Source organism: Microcebus murinus, chromosome 9, assembly GCF_040939455.1.
Source record: "Microcebus murinus isolate Inina chromosome 9, M.murinus_Inina_mat1.0, whole genome shotgun sequence".
Taxonomy (NCBI): domain Eukaryota; kingdom Metazoa; phylum Chordata; class Mammalia; order Primates; family Cheirogaleidae; genus Microcebus; species Microcebus murinus.
Window position 1 is genome coordinate 101,061,612 of NC_134112.1, and position 16,434 is coordinate 101,078,045.

General features: G+C 60.1%; 1 protein-coding gene across 3 annotated transcripts in view; it reads left to right on the forward strand.

Annotated features, from left to right (window-relative positions):
- DPP6 (dipeptidyl peptidase like 6) overlaps positions 1-16,434 on the forward strand; it is an 827,489-nt gene that overhangs the window by 795,100 nt on the left and 15,955 nt on the right. For all 3 annotated transcript variants that reach the window (XM_076006752.1, XM_012786244.2, XM_012786246.2), the window contains exons 18-19: positions 10,771-10,869; positions 14,057-14,126. In XM_076006752.1, the coding sequence (XP_075862867.1) occupies positions 10,771-10,869; positions 14,057-14,126 (169 nt within the window). The remainder of the gene's footprint in view (positions 1-10,770; positions 10,870-14,056; positions 14,127-16,434) is intronic.

Sequence of the window (16,434 nt, forward strand, 5' to 3'; positions counted from 1 at the left end):
AGAAAAAGAGCTGGCCGTGCTCGGTGGCTCACACCTGTAGTCCCAGCACCTTGGGAGGCCGAGGCGGGAGGATCCCCGGAGGCCAGGAGTTCAAGACCAGCCTAAGCAACATACAGAGACCCCATTTCTACAAAAGATAGAAAAATCAGCCGGGTGTCATGGCATGCACCTCTAGTCCCAGCTGCTTGGGAGGCTGAGGCAGGAGGATCGCTTGAGCTCAGGATTGTGAGGCTGCAGTGAGCTGTGATGATGCCTCTGCACTCCAGCCCAGGCAACAGAGCGAGACCTTGTCTTTAAAAAAAAAGAAAGTAAAAGAAAAAGAGAGAGGGGAGGAGGAAAGCCAGGCATATGGACAGCATGAAGCCGCGTCTCAAGTCTTCTAGAGAGCTCAAGTAACATGTCTATACTGTTGAATTCCCTCCGTCACCAACTGCATGCACACCGTGTGCCAGCCGCAGTGCGGGCCTCAAGGGGATGTTGTGATTGCAAACAGTCAGTCGAGCAGGAGACCGAACCCGTGGCACCCCGAGCACCACCGGCCAAGCCCCTGCCCCATCGAGGAGGGTCCGCACCTGCAGGGACAGGCTTGGGGCCACCTGGACCAGGAACCGAGGGCCGCGGGCCCTGTGGTGCCACGCCCAGCGCGCCGAGCTCGGCCTCCTCCGGCGCTGTCGGCAGGGGCTGCGCGGCGTTCTCCAGTGTTCGTGCCTGGTGTGTCTCGCGGCCCCTTACGGAGCCCCACGGCCCAGCTCGTGCCCAGCTGCATCCGCCCCTAACAAAACTGTGCTTTCATTTCGTCTGTCAGACCCGTGCGTCCTGGGCGGGGAGGCAGGTCCCTGGTGCTCCCGGCCCGGCTCACGCAGCAGCGCTGGTCCGTGGTGTGGTCGGGCCGCGTCACGGCCTCGTCTCAGCCTCTGCCCATGGGGGATGCGGGGCTGGGGAGGCCGCTGGAAAGATCCAGGACAGCACACAGGAGAACGGGAAGCGACCTCATCCCTGCGATGCCCCTTCCCCTGGGATGCCCCTTCTCCCATCCCTGCGGATGCCCCTTCCCCTGAGATGCCCCTTCTCCCATCCCTGCGGATGCCCCTTCCCCCGCGATGCCCCTTCTCCCATCCCTGCGGATGCCCCTTCCCCCGCGATGCCCCTTCTCCCATCCCTGCGGATGCCCCTTCCCCCGCGATGCCCCTTCTCCCATCCCTGCGGATGCCCCTTCCCCCGCGATGCCCCTTCTCCCATCCCTGCGGATGCCCCTTCCCCCGCGATGCCCCTTCTCCCATCCCTGCGGATGCCCCTTCCCCTGCGATGCCCCTTCTCCCATCCCTGCGGATGCCCCTTCCCCTGCGATGCCCCTTCTCCCATCCCTGCGGATGCCCCTTCCCCTGCGATGCCCCTTCTCCCATCCCTGCGGATGCCCCTTCCCCTGCGATGCCCTTTCCCCTGCAATGCCCCTTCCCCTGCGATGCCCCTTCCCCTGCGATGCCCTTTCCCCTGCAATGCCCCTTCCCCTGCGATGCCCCTTCCCCTGCGATGCCCCTTCCCCTGCGATGCCCCTTCTCCCATCCCTGCGGATGCCCTTCCCCTGCGATGCCCCTTCTCCCATCCCTGCGGATGTCCCTTCCCCTGCGATGCCCCTTCTCCCATCCCTGCGGATGCCCCTTCCCCTGCGATGCCCCTTCTTCCATCCCTGCTGATGCCCCTTCCCCTGCGATGCCCCTTCTCCCATCCCTGCGGATGCCCTTCCCCTGCGAGCCCCGCCTGCCTGCGGTCCTGGGCCGCCAGGACCCTGCACACCCGCCGCCCGCACTGGCTCCGTCTGACGCCCCATCGTGAACATCTCAGATAAGTGCCTCTCGGTCGGGGGCCAGGGAGGGGCAGGGGCCTCAGGGAGCGACGGTCACACCACAGTGGCTGTGGCCAGCGTTTGTCCAGCACTTGCCGTGGCCGGTGCTGCTCTAAATATTTGTGCATTTTGGCTCATTTCATCCTGAAACAGCCGGTGGGGTGGGAGCTGCTGCCGCCCCACGTCCAGGGAAGAAAGCCGAGGCAGTGCTGGGCAACTCGCCCAGATGCACGCAGCTGGGAAGCCCTGGGGTCTCACACCCGAGCAGCCTGGCCCCGCAGAGCCTGTTCTTGCAAAAACACGGTGACTGTCCAGCGCTGCTTGGCTGCCTGGCCAGCAGGGTGGCCTGAGGGACAGCTCCACACCCAGGGCGCTGTTCACTCTGCACGCCCTCGGGCAAGCGTCTGGGGCACAGAGTCGGTCGCACCCTGCAGGTCGCCGTCAGCACCGTCTCCATGGCCTCTCCACCCCACACCACCCCCTGGGCCATCCGTGCCCGCCCCAGGCAGGTGTGCACTGTGGTGGCTGTTCCTGCTCCGAGAATCCCCCCACGTCACGGGGAAGAGAAGCCCCTGGAGCCCTGACAGCGCGTAAATCTGTGCGGGGCCCATGGAGTCAACAGCTCTGCTCCCCGTAGACAGCAGCCCTGCCTGGGTTCTGTGGACCAGGGGGACTGAGCCCCTGAGTCTCACACGCTAACACGGCCTCTTAATCCCCCAGCGGCACCCCTTGGCCAGCATCCGTTCTCCTGCGTGTGATGCAGGTGCAGCGCCCATGTGATGCTGCGTGTCCGCACGCCGTGGGCTTGACACACAGCATCACGCCCCTTCCTGGGAGCAACCCCGTGAGGTTGGACAGTTCAGCCAAGGTGCCACAGTGCAGCTCAGGACAAGGACTGGAGTCTTGCCTTATCCGACCCCAAAGCACCTGCTCTTGACGCGTGTAGCCACAGATGCCTGCTAGCGGTGAGGGGAGGCGGCCCAGACCCCAGGACCCTGGATCTCCCGGCACTTGCGTCATTGTCACCTAGCTAATGTGCTCGCTGCAGCGTCCACCTAGCGGCCGGCCACAACTCAGGCCTGGTTCAGACCAACCCTGGAGAGGCAGCGCCGGGGCCAGCGTGGGCGTCGGCGCCCCCCACCACTCGTGAGCAGGAGGTGCGGAGGCGCCTCCGAGGTGGGGGGCACTTCTGACCCCACCTTGTGGGGTGAGCCGGGGAGAGTGGGGTGCGTGTGCCCAAAGCCTGGCAGGGCGAAGGTGGGGAGCCCCGGAGAGCCGCGAGGGCAGGAGCCCAGGACGCTGCGTGTGGCTGGCAGGGGGTCCCGGAGAGTCGAGAGGGCAGGAGCCCAGGACGCTGCGTGTGGCTGGCAGGGGGTCCCAGAGAGTCCAGAGGGCAGGAGCCCGGGACGCTGCGTGTGGCTGGTGGAGGGTCCCAGAGAGTCCAGAGGGCAGGAGCCCAGGACGCTGCATGTGGCTGGTGGGGGGTCCCGGAGAGTCCAGAGGGCAGGAGCCCAGGACGCTGCATGTGGCTGGTGGGGGGTCCCAGAGAGTCGAGAGGGCAGGAGCCCAGGACGCTGCGTGTGGCTGGCAGGGGGTCCCAGAGAGTCCAGAGGGCAGGAGCCCGGGACGCTGCGTGTGGTTGGCGGGGGGTCCCGGAGAGTCGAGAGGGCAGGAGCCCAGGACGCTGCGTGTGGCTGGTGGGGGGTCCCAGAGAGTCGAGAGGGCAGGAGCTCAGGACACTGCGTGTGGCTGGCAGGGGGTCCCAGAGAGTCCAGAGGGCAGGAGCCCAGGACACTGCGTGTGGTTGGCGGGGGGTCCCGGAGAGCCGCAAGGGCAGGAGCCCAGGACGCTGCGTGTGGTTGGCGGGGGGGTCCCGGAGAGCCACAAGGGCAGGAGCCCAGGACGCTGCGTGTGGTTGGCGGGGGTCCCGGAGAGCCACAAGGGCAGGAGCCCAGGACACTGCGTGTGGCTGGCGGGGGAGCCCCAGAGAGCCGCGAGGGCAGGAGCCCAGGACACTGCGTGTGGCCGGCGGGGGGGCCCTGGAAGCTCGGGGCCCGGACTCCGTCATATTGCCCCGTTCCAGCCCTGCTGCGAAATTTGAAATTACTGTTTCAGAATTCTTTGTCCTGTCTCCTCCTCTCCCCCCGTGACCCCAGAGCCTCCCTGGGAGTATCTGACTTTTTTCCTCTTTAGAAAATCTTATCTACAAACAGAGCCTGCGGGTGCTGGCAGATGTGACTCTGAATTATTTAAAAGCTGTTTCCCTAAGAATGTAATTATGGCTGGGACCGGCGTGCGCCCATTTGGAGCCTGGGTGCTCAGACGGCTTTGGTATCGGAACAGAAAGCCAACGAGATCACGGCACACACGTCGCTGGTTCTAGCGGAGTGTGGAAGCGGCGGGGCGCGTGTGCGCGGTGCCGGTTCCATGTGCGAGAGCGCTGCGCGCACCATCCGGGCCACCTGCCGCCCGTCCTGCAGCTTCCCGGGGAAACAGCGCACGGGCTGTCGAGTTAAAGGGCAGCGTGTGCTCACGGGCAGCGCCCCGCAGCGTCCTGCAGGCGTGTTCATGAACGTGGGTCACTAGTCCGCCCACTCCGGCGCCCTTGCGGCACGAGGCAGTCAGTCTGTCTCCCTGCTACCTCTGCAGGACGAGCAAAGCCAGCTCCCCCTGCCAGGCGGCACCGGGCGTCGAGCGAAGCCACGCCACATGCGGTGGCTATGTGCCTCCATCCTTTGCCCACTCGCGGGGAGCCACCCCTCCACACCCCACCTTCCCGTCGAGGAACCACCTCCACCACGGAGGACCGCATGTCACGCTGAGGAGCGAGGCCATGCCCTGTGGTCCTGGCGGTGGCGCAGGCAGACTCCCCCTCTGAACATGTCTGGTCCCCACGGGGAGGGGGTGAGAGAGCCCCACGCTGCAGGCAGGTCCCAGGGGACGCTGCTGTGAGCCCGTTGGCTAGGGGCTACCGGGGCCGCAGGGGTGCGGATGAGGGTCCCGACCGGCAGGGCAGGGCCAGCGAGGGGCTCTTCTCTCACAACCCAGAGGGAGGAAAAGGAGACACTCGATCGAGCAGAAAGGGGGCTTAGGAGATCCATTTGTTTCTCCCCAGTCCAGGGTGAGTGTGGCACTTGTGGACCGTGGCAAAGTGTCTTGGAAGTATCTTACAGGCTAGGCCCAAACAGAGGGGACAGACACCCTGTCAGGGTCTCTGGGGGTGCAGCAGCAGCACGCCAACGGGGTGCATGTCTGCAGAGGGTCCTGCCGTCGTGTGGGCCAGCCGCATGGAGCCCTGACCCCCAGGAAGAGTGGCCAGGCTGCCGTGGACAGCCTGCCGGTCACAGCCAGGGGCTGCCGCCTGGGACCCGACTGTCCAGCAACACACAGATCGCTTCTGAACACAGAGATAGAAGCCAGCGCTGTCCCTGTCATTTGGAAAGCAGCCCTGGTGCCAATTCAAACCCTGTGTTTTAATCAAGGTGCTCCAGGCAAGTTTTTATCTAAGACCCGCGGTTTTCAAATATTGTAAGGAACAATTTGGTGGCCAAAGAAAGTCTTATTTTAAAGTGGCGTTTGTGTGAGGAGCCCTCGCCAAGACATGCCCCCTTCAGGGATAAACTGGGCCCAGTAGTCCTTACGTAATTCTGCTCGTGAATCCCTAAAAGAATTTTTAAAAATCACGCACCCCCTTATATACTTGTAAGGTGTCACCTAAAGTTTTTCCTCATTAAAGAGCTACACAGGGTAAATTTTCAGCATACTGAACATTTCCATATTAAAGTAAAATCATTACATCATCCTGTGTTATCTGAATGCCACAGCAATTTGATATCTACCATCCTCCGTTTCAACATTTCTTGACCAACTTCTTTAACAGCAAAAAATTTCACATCATTCCCTTCCCTCCTTGGCTGATGTTCCCATCTCATTCACGTCCCCCGAGCTCCAGAATTCTGGGCTAATGTCACACAGGCTGAAAATGCTGTAGAGGTTTGCTTATTTTTATATTTCCTATGACCATAAGACCATATTGTTATTTGTTTCCCTCTGACTAAATTATTATTAAAATTATTGTTTGTTCACATCAAACAACCAGAACACATTACATGCTTTGAGACTTGTTAGACGTGAAAAGTGACGGATACTCTGTAGGGCGTGGTCCTTTCTCACTTGGTCCCCGTGTGAACGGCTGGCTCCCACCGGCTTCCAAAACGAGGCCGCATCGGAGAGTCGCGCTCCTCTTTCCGTCCTCCCTTCAGCGGTCGTTTCCCTTCGTCCCTGCGGGAGCTCAGGAAACGCAAGCACGTGAATAAATAAACGGAGACTAATGAGCTATAGCAACACCACTTTCTTAAACTCCTTCCAAGCTATGTGCCAAAACTTGGGACCTATCTATCACCTATCATTAGGGATTATTTTTAACAATCTCCATCTTCAGCTCGGTTAGATTCCCCCCCTCCGTTTTGTTAAGATCACAGCCCTGCATGCCGCTGTGTTGCTGGGGTCAGAGCCCATCACGGGGGTTCTTAGTCCACCCAGCCTTGCAGTCCCTGGTCCTTTGTCTGGAGCACCAGGGACAGGTGAGGGGCTCCCTGGCCTTCCTTCCCCTTGCGACACACCGCTGAGGCATGACGGAACGGGCCATGGGGAAGGAGCTAGTCACAGGCACCTTTGCACGACACCCAGGGCCCGGGGACCGGTTCTGTGAAGGCTGCCGTGTGTCTGTGGACAGTCCGGTGGACCCCGGGGTGCCCTTGCGGACAGCCTTCCTGGAGGGTGCCGTGATGGCCGGGTTTGCAGCCGTCAACCCAGCCGGCGTTTGGCTAACAGTGGAGGACAAGCCAGGCGCCCGGTGCAACTGCCGGCACTTTTTGCTCTCTACTAGGGGACACTGGAGGAGGGCTGGTGGCTTCACTGCCGCTCGAACAGCTGTGTGTGCCTTGGGGCACCCATCCCTAAATGGGAACATAGTGAATCTGGGCTTGGAGGACACACACGTCAGTCCGTCCCACGCTCGACTCCTGCGGTATAGCTTGCAGAAGTGTGGGGAGAGGAACAGGCTGCCCGTCTCCTGTTTGGGTCAGCTGCCTGTGGGTTCCCATTAGGGTCTGGTCGCCAGTTTTCCAAAATCCAGCCCAGCGGTGGTTCTTGGATACCCCGAACCAGCTGGGCCCTTGGAAGCGTGTCTCAGAACAGCCCCCGCTGGCGCCGCGGGGGCAGCGGCCTCGTGAGCCGGCGTTCGTCCCCGCCGTCTTACTGTGTCCAGATCTGATAATAGCTAATTCCGCCAAATATTAGAGGGGCTCACATTTAATTAAGGAGTGGCCATTTGTATGCTCCAGGCTGGAGGTCCCCACTGCCCTGAAGTCAAAGGAAGAGTCCTTCGGGGAATATGCCAATCTTCTCCTGTGTCTCAGCTGAGCTCCCGCTCTCCGCGAATGCAATTACGGGAACAAATAACACGGCTTAACCCAGCTCCCCTGCGACACAGCCGCTCTCTGCTGATAAAACCAGTTGTGTGGGCAATCATTAAATGAGAGACCTAATATTTAACTAAATTTGATAGTCGGCTGCTTTGGTGCTTTCCTGCGTAGGGTGGGATTTCAGTGGAGAGGAGAGAGCGATTCAAATGCCGCCCGTGTAGTCAGCGAGCCATTAGGACACCGTGCGTGCGCCCACGTGGAGCCAGAACCCGGGGATCCGGGAACCGGTAACGGGTGTGTGGTGGCAGTTCCGTGTCCTCACGCACTGTCAGCAAGCGTCACCCTGTAGGCAGCAAAGCAACACTGCAGCCGAGTCTGAACTTGGTCCTTGGTGAGCATCATCTGAGGTTGCACAGTGATGCCGGAAATGTCAAATTCAAGTGCACACACAAGTGGAGATGTGAGCCGATTTTATCTGTGAGAGGCTCTGTCCCAACTCTCTTTCATTTTGAAGTTTCCTAGTCCAGATCCGGCCTCGCCCCAGCAAACCCCGCCCCCCAGCTGGAGCCCGTAGCAATAGCCCCATCGCTATTATTGCCGTCAAGGCCTCTGCCCCCGCTAATCCACTGGTTGTCCTGAGTTCCCACATTCGCAAACCCCAAGTCCCTCACCTGCTCCCTCCCCACCTGCGCTGGTCACAGGGCAGGCAGAGTGTGAAGGTCGCAGGTTCTCGAGGGTTACCTTGTGAGATCCGTGCTCTGGTCTCCTACAGTAAACTCCGCTTGGGGTAATATCGATGAAACTGCCTCCTGATCCCAGCATCAATTGAATTACCTTATGTAGATCATTAGTCTTTTAAGCACCAGAAACTTCAGTTGACTTAATGAGCGTTTGATTTGGTTTTGTTTTGTTCTGGTTTGACATGGGGAGCAGTGGTCGATAGTCAGGCCTGATTTCCTCAACTCTTCCCACTCAAGATCTTGGTCTGAACCCCGGGGACCTTCCGAAAGCCCCTGGGGCTTCCTGGGACACCTAGAAGGACCTCTCAGTCCTGTTGAGTTTCCTCGAGACCTTTTTGGGGCTATGGCAAAAGAGCCACGTGGGAACAGGGAGAGAGACTTGGGTCAAACATAGACTCAGTTACTATCAAAAATTGCTTTATTTCCCTGGTATGAGTTGTATTCTGCACAGATCTACCCAGGTTACTGGGAACTAGTGAATTCTGTCCCCAGGATGGGACTAAACACTAATGCCTTAGGGGGAAGGTGGGAAATGCACCCAGGAAAATGACCAAAACTCTTACATTTGGTGTTAAGCGTATCCAGAGAGCTAGAGGGGTGCCTGAGATAGGATGGCCAAGGCTTCTCTTTGAGAGGCGACACTCGACTTGATGGAGGAGAGGGAGCCAACAAGGCAGGTTTCGATTATGGGGAGGAGCAAGTGCAAAGGCCCTGGGGCAGCAAAGACCTTGGAAGATGCTGTTCTTTGCATTATCCTGCAGCTCTCCCTGCTGGTCTTCCCACCCTGTGCATGTGATCGCTAGCTACTACGGCATAAACCAACTCCTCCCCCCGACTGTGCGTCTGGAGCATCGTGTTAAAGGGCGGGGGGCATTTGGACCCAGCAGAAATCTGCTCTCTCTGATCCCTTAGGAATGTGGCCACGGGTGAAGCAGACAGTGGGGTGTGCGGGCCCCAGGCGAAGAGCCCCTCCCAACTCGCACTGGGACTGCAAGGCAGAGCGCGCCGTCGCTGGGCCAAGCCTCTGGGTCTCCGAGTTGAGGTCCAGTCCAACTTCACTTCCCTTGGATTCGACCTCCACACGCACCCCTGCAGGCACAGCCGCCCTGTCCAGCCGTGTACGAAACCATTCCTTGCATGCTGCACGGTGTCCAGAGTCTTGTGCAGTGGTGGTCCAACTTCGGATATTTAAAAATTCTGCCCATTTGGAAAAAAAAACAGTTTCGCCATTTCTCCCCTTACGTTTCGTCAAAGCTAGATATTCAAATATATGTCCAGCGGCTCATAAATCACTGTTCGTTTTGTTTGCTCGTCCCGAGCACCGAGAACTGCCAGTGACACCTGTTCCTCTCGCCAGCCCCGCCCAGCAGCAGCGCTAGGGCCTTGAACGCTGAACGCTGCCCCGCACATAAAGCCGCTCGCTGCTGAGGTCTCCTGGTTACGAGCAGCGACGGTGACTCAGTCTGTGGCTGCCTGGAGAAGCACACGCCCGTGGACAAGCTTCTTTTTGAAGGGGCATATGGGAGGAAGGCGTGACGTTGGCTGTAACGTCGTTTGTGACATTACTTTATTCTTTAAAACAGTCACCCATTGCAGCTGTTCAGAGTGAGCTGGTGAGCCAAAGGTAGGGTTCCTTGAAGATGGAGTCTCCTTTCCTGATGAACCCCAAGTCGTCGCACATGTAGGCTTAGGAGAGCGGGAGAAAGGAGGCCAGGTGGTTTTATTACACATCGGACGGTGAAACAAGGCAGGTGGCTGTGGAGGGGGCTCAGGGGGGCTCCTTGCGGCTGGAGGGACCTGCAGGGAGGCGCCAGTGCCAGGTGCAGCCTGTGGAGTGGGGACCTGGAGCGTCACAGCCACAGGTGCAGAATCAACCTCGGTCTCCCCACTCGGGGGAGAACGGCCAGTCCCCCCCCCCCGCACCCTAAGGTGTGGCCCACGTGACCTTGTTGTCAGCAAATATAGTTCTCTAAATCAAAGCCCCCAAAGACCAGATGATCTTATGTTTAAGGTAAGAGATCTGAATCATTTTTTCTGGGAAAATTTAATAAAGGTGACGCTCCAGTTTCTACTCTCCTTTCCTGTCCTTCTCGTGTTGTGATGGCCATAATATTTGGAAAAGCACTTGTCTAAAAAATGCAAAGTGTTGATTTCCCTAAAACCAGCAGTCTTACTCTGGGAGGTCGAGGCGGGCGGATCGCTCGAGGTCAGGAGTTGGAAACCAGCCTGAGCAAGAGCGAGACCCCGTCTCTACTATAAATAGAAAGAAATTAATTGGCCAACTAATATATATAGAAAAAAATTAGCCGGGCATGGTGGAGCATGCCTGTAGTCCCAGCTACTCGGGAGGCTGAGGCAGGAGGATCGCTTGAGCCCAGGAGTTGGAGGTTGCTGTGAGCTAGGCTGACGCCACGGCACTCACTCTAGCCTGGGCAACAGAGTGAGACTCTGTCTCAAAAAGAAAAAGAAAACCAGCAGTCTTGGGCCGAATCGTCCCGAAACCCGTGCACGTTGGAGAGAAGCGCCGTGGAGCACAAGGCTCCGTGGGGAGAGGACACCTGGCTGGCGGGGAGAGTCTGCCCGGGCTCCCGGTGGACACCAGCTTGTCACCACGCTACTGGGCAGCCTCTTCAACGCCCGGGTTTCCTGGTCTGTGTGGCAGCCGCAGGAGCAGTCGCCCCAGGGCTGCCGTGCGGGCAGTGCATGGAAACCCGCGGCAGTGGTCGCCGAATCTCGGCGTGTCCCGTTTTCTCTCTTTCAGAGATGTTTGACCTGGAAACGAACGAGCACGTGCAGAAGGCCGTAAGTGACCGGCAGATGCCCAGAGTGGAATACAGGAAGATCGAGGTGGATGATTACAGTAAGTGCTGCCTACTACTTGCCCCTTTAAAAAGAAAACCAAACTCCCGCTGGGAGCCGGCCCAGGCGTCGGCGGCGGGACGCTGTGCGCGGAGGCCCCGGCCCCACGCGGCAGCCTTCTTGCCTGGCCGCTCCTCCCGCTCCGAGCTCCTCATGCTCAGGACCAAGATACTCTGGTGACAACGTAAAATAGGCGGAGCGTGGCATTTCTCTCCCTGAGAAGCTGACACTTCACTAAGCTCCCAGACGGAACCTTCTCCTTCCTCAGTGGACCGTCGTGGCACGGCCCTCCCCCTTCCGGAAATCCCTGTCCTGCGCCACCTGGCACCGTGCCGTGTCATCGGCTCCCCCTGCATGTCACTCACGGCTGGTGCGGGGCCATCCTCGCCACCGGAGGTTACGGGATGCAGGATCTGCGTGCCGCGGCAGCCTAAGTAAGAGACGTTCGTCACTCGCCGCCTTCGCCTCTGCCCGCCTGTCTCTTGAAGTGTCCGTTCAGCCACGCCGAGGGTTTCTCTGGGCACGGACTCTGTGCCAGGCGCGGATAGGCACCAAGTTCCAGCGTGGCGACCGGGCCCGGACGCACGGCTCCAGGAGGAGGCAGGTCCCCACAGTCCCACTCACCGCCGTGCAGGCGGCTCCTGGTCAACCCAGGCAGCTGTCTCCTGACTGTCCAGCAGAGGGTCACCCTCGGACACCCCAAACGCGAAACGCCCACGGCAGATATCATTACCATCTTCTCCCCAGAACTCTGTCGCCCTCCGGACGTCCCTACATTTATGCACCTTTCCATTCGTGGTGTCAGGGGACCTAGACTTCACCCCTCCAAATTGCCTCTCAGCTGCTTGTCCAGACCCCACCCCCCATGGTCCCCGGGGATGTGAGCGGCCATCCCCGCCCGCGTGGACTCCCAATGACAGCAACTGCCGGTGCGGAAGAGGAGGGAAGGTTGCGGGGCTCACGGGGAAAGAGCATGGAGACGGAGAGACGATGCCCGCGAGGAAGGGGTGGGGAGGCAGCGCCTCTCCCGCTGGGGTCTCCGGCCCCGCGCTGTCTCTGGAAGCTTTGCCCTGTCGCCCGGGTCTTGGGCCTGGGCGTTGGCCAGCACCCCAGTGCTCAGCAGCTGAGCGAAGACACAGCCGGACGCCCCGTGAGCTCCCACGAGCAGGAGCCGAGACTCGCCCGCCAGGCGAAGCGCGTGCCCAGCCAGTGGCATGCGGCCGCCGCCCGAGGCGCACTCGCCAACAGCAAATGCGGCTCCAGGAAGAGCATGAGGTGGGCCGAGGCCGTGCAGGAAGGTTGCATGGGCCGTGGGACTGGAACAGGGTCCCTGGTTGGACAGGGTCGCTTTATGTTGGCGGAGGAGAGGAGAGAGTGCAGGCAGAGGCAGCGTGAGGGGCTCAGACCGGGGCGAGCGAGATCCACCGTGGAGGGTCGGGAGGCAGCCCTGGAGCCCCAGCCTTCGGGGAGCGGGGGGCGAGCCTGCAGAGGGACCCTCGCCCCCTCCCATCCCCACACTCACCACGCCGCCCTGTCCCTGCAGCCACCGCGGCTCCTCGCGGAAACCTCCTGGCCCCACCCTGTGTTCATCGGCGGTCGCTCTCTGCCAGGACTTTTCCAGACACTGCCAGGACACCTGTGTTTCCCTGCTGTCCTGCGGGGCTGTTCGTTCACCCCCGAAGGTCGGGGAAGCCGGGACAGGACGTGTTTCCAATCCCAGCCCGCACAAGCCCAGAGGCTTTCTCTTTCAAACCCCCGAACGGTCTGCTCTGAGGACGAGGGGAAGGAAATGAACAGGGAGGGGCCGGAGGCAGAGAAGAATTGAACCCAGGACAGCCATGAGCCAAGGACATGACAGTCTGCTTTTGCCACCCAGCCCGCCGCCCTGCGTCCCTGAACCTCCCCCAGGTGCCGTCACATCACGGCTCCTCCTCGGGGGCCAGGCCTTGCCCGCAAGATGACAGGACGCCCTTCTGAGCCCCCTGGCCGCCTCCCTGCCCAGTGGCTCACCCCCAAGTCCCGCAGCGCTGGCGCACCTGTGGCATGCCCCCCCCCCGCAGAAAAGGCCTTCGGCAGCTAATAGCTAACCCCCCAGCCCCACCCACCTCCGTCAGCACGGCCGCCAGCACTGGGGCTGCTGTCCCAGGGCCACCCCTTTGGGATCACAGAAAATCTGAAGGACGTCAGCCCCACCAACCTGGTTTTGTTTTGGTTTTTCCTTTTTCCCGCTACCAGTGGCTAAAGATATTTTTTGGAAAAGTAACAAGTCTTCAAGACGGGCTCCCTGAAATGCCTTCAGCCGGTCAGAACTGGTTCCCAGGGCTGCCCTGGGCTTGTCCCTGGTACGTCTGGGGTTGTGCGAGTGGTGGGGTCCACGGCCTGCCCAGCCACTGATCCAGTTTGCCAGCCAGTAGCATTCTGCCCGAGTCCCGGTCAGACCCGCCACGGCGGGCCAGGTGTGTCTGTAGGGCGATCGTGTTGAAAAGCCCCTAATTCCGATTCAATTGCTGGCCCTCGGTCATCTGGGTTGTAGGGAACGTCAATAACAGATTCTGACGGGGCAGGAAGGACGTGGGGGGCAGAAGCAACTGGCCGGGCTATTTCTGAGGCTTGGTTCTTGCTCCTCCTCCTCCCCCGTGACCTTGACAAAGGAATGACCGGGCTGCACCAGCCCCTCCCGCGTCCCCTGGCCGAGGCTCCAGCAGGGTCCGAGCTGCCCAGCACACACCTGCAGACGGGGAGGGCAGAGCAGAGCCCCCACAGCCCCGTCTCTTTCTCTCCCCATCCAACCAACACCATCCCCAGCGGCATCCCGGACAGATGTGGCAGCCAGTCTGGCGTCCCCGGGTTCCATGTCTCCCGCCTGGATTTCTGCTGCCAGCAAGCGCTCCTGCCTTCTAGACGTTTCTGTTTCTGTTTTCCAATGCATTCACATATGCAAGGTGGAACTTGGGCTTCGACTGCACGCTGTACTCAGGGTGACTTGCCCAAGGCCACATAGCAAGCCAGGGTCACTGAGGTGGAATCCAGGCCTGCCTGGGTCTGCGGGCTCCCCCCCCCCCCGCCTCCCCAGCCCCCTTCACCCCGCAGTCCCCCGTGGGCACTCCTGACTGCGCGGGGACCACCCCTTCCGCCCCGTCTTGTCCGAGTTGCCCCCTAACCTGCTGCTGTGTTCGGCTTCCCCCTAGACCTGCCCGTGCAGATCCTGAAGCCAGCAACCTTCACCGACACCACCCACTACCCCCTGCTCCTGGTGGTGTGAGTATCCTGCGTCGCCTGCTCTCTCGGGCTCGCTGTGGGGCCCGGTGGCACCCTGAATATCGGTCTCTTAAGAAAGGGCAGGTGGGAGAAATGCTATCGTTGCAAACTAAAAGCTCAAGACAGTCTAGCCCATCGGTAGATGTCAGGTTCCTATCATGAGTGGCTCTTGGAGACCCCCGAGGTCAGAGGAAAGGGAGTGCGCTGCAGCCCCCTCTGGTCTGACCAGGGCGGCCTGCTACCACAGCCAGGCCCTCTGATCCCCCACCGTGGCCGGCAGGTGAGTTCAGACGCAGTCCCGAAAGCTGATGGAGGTCAGATGGCCTCTTGCGTGCCAGGCCCACTCTGAGGCAGGTGGGGATGGTCCCAAGACACAGAGACATGGGGTGGCTGACCTGGGACCCCACACGCCTCACAGCGTCCGACCTGGACAGGAGCCTGACCGAGTTTCCAGCTATTGCCCCGGATGCCATTTCTTTGCCAATAAAGAATTATTTATGGCCGGGCGCGGTGGCTCACGCCTGTAATCCTAGCTCTCTGGGAGGCCAAGGCGGGCGGATTGCTCGAGGTCAGGAGTTTGAAACCAGCCTGAGCAAGAGCGAGACCCCGTCTCTACTATAAATAGAAAGAAATTCATTGGCCAACTAATATATAGAGAAAAAATTAGCCGGGCGTGGTGGCGCATGCCTGTAGTCCTAGCTACTTGGGAGGCCGAGGCAGGAGGATTGCTTGAGCCCAGGAGTTTGAGGTTGCTGTGAGCTAGGCTGACACCACGGCACTCACTCTAGCCTGGGCAACAAAGTGAGACTCTGTCTCAAACAAAAAAAAAAAAAAGATTATTTCTGCTGTTCCTTATGTTAATTCACAAGCCCTCTGGTTCAGATCCGAGAACAGCTTCGTAAGTGCTGTGTCAACACGCTGAGGGTGCTGAGTCTGATTAGGGAACTTCGCCTGCTGGAGCCTGGCTGTGCCCTCTCCAAGGTCCCCCAAATGCCACCCAGTAGCCTGAGCGTGGAAGAGGCTCCACTTGTGCTCACACGGACGTGGGGGCATCTCAGACAGGGCACCACCCAGACAACGGAGCCAATGTCCTTATTCACCTCCCGGGCTGTCATCTCGAGACCACGAGGCAGGAGGACCTCAGCCCCGCAGGGCCAGTCTGCCCGGACCTTCCTGCAAGGGTCGGGCTGCAGCAGAGGCTGCACTGGGGCGTGTGAGGGACAGCAGGGCGGGGACCCTGGGTGAGGCCAGTCACTCACGGAGCTCTGATTAGCACCGATGGCCTTGCCCTGCTGCCTCCTGAGGGCTGGGTCCCTAAGTAGCAAAAGCCTTCATTATAAAGAGGCCCCGGGCACAGACTTCAATATCTGATTCCATTTGGCAATTAACCCAGTTACCTCGATATCTGGACGGGCTTAACGCTTTATCAGCAACCACACACACGCATGGACACACGTGAGCACACAGACTCTCACGTCCCCTCCGCACGCACAAGCACCTACACACACATGCACACACCCACACCCCACACACACACGTTTCGCACCCTGCCTCCCTCCCCCCTGCTAACCCAGATCTTCACCGCCTCCTCAAAGGTGCTAATGATTTCAAACCAGCCTTTCCCCACTGTATGCTGGTTTCCTCGGCAATCTGAACGGGAGTCTCCAAAGGCTTCTCCGTTTACAAAGAGACTCACTTGCCGTTCAGAGGTGAGAGTGGAAGGTCCGTGTCAAGGTGACCTGGGCCATCCTGGGTCAGGCAGGGCCTGCAGGGACCACCCCGTGTGCCACTTACTGCTCTGCATGCACTTCAGATGTGACAGCAGGGGGATTTGGAGACCCCAGACTCCAAAGGAACTATACCAGGCGGCACCTGCTTCAAACAACAACACAAATTCAAAAAAACCCAAGCACATGCTTGACACAGAGCAACGTCATGACGTGAGCAGGCTCCTTAAACACATAGCCCCAAATGCACCACTCGGCTGTCTTCCTCCTCCTGCCCTGCACCCCCACCTCCCTGTCTGTACCCCACACCTGCCTCCACCCCACACCTGCCTCCACTCCACACCTGCCTCCACCCCACACCTCCCTCCACCCCACACCTCCCTGCCTGCACCCTCACCTCCCTGCCTACACCCCATACCTCCTGCCCTGCACCCCACACCTCCCTGCCTGTACCCCACACCTCCCTGCCTGTACCCCACCTCCCTGCCTGTACCCCCACACCTCCCTGTCTGCACCCCACACCTCCCTGCCTGCACCCCACACCTCCCTGCCTGTACCTTCACCTCCTTGCCTGCACCCAC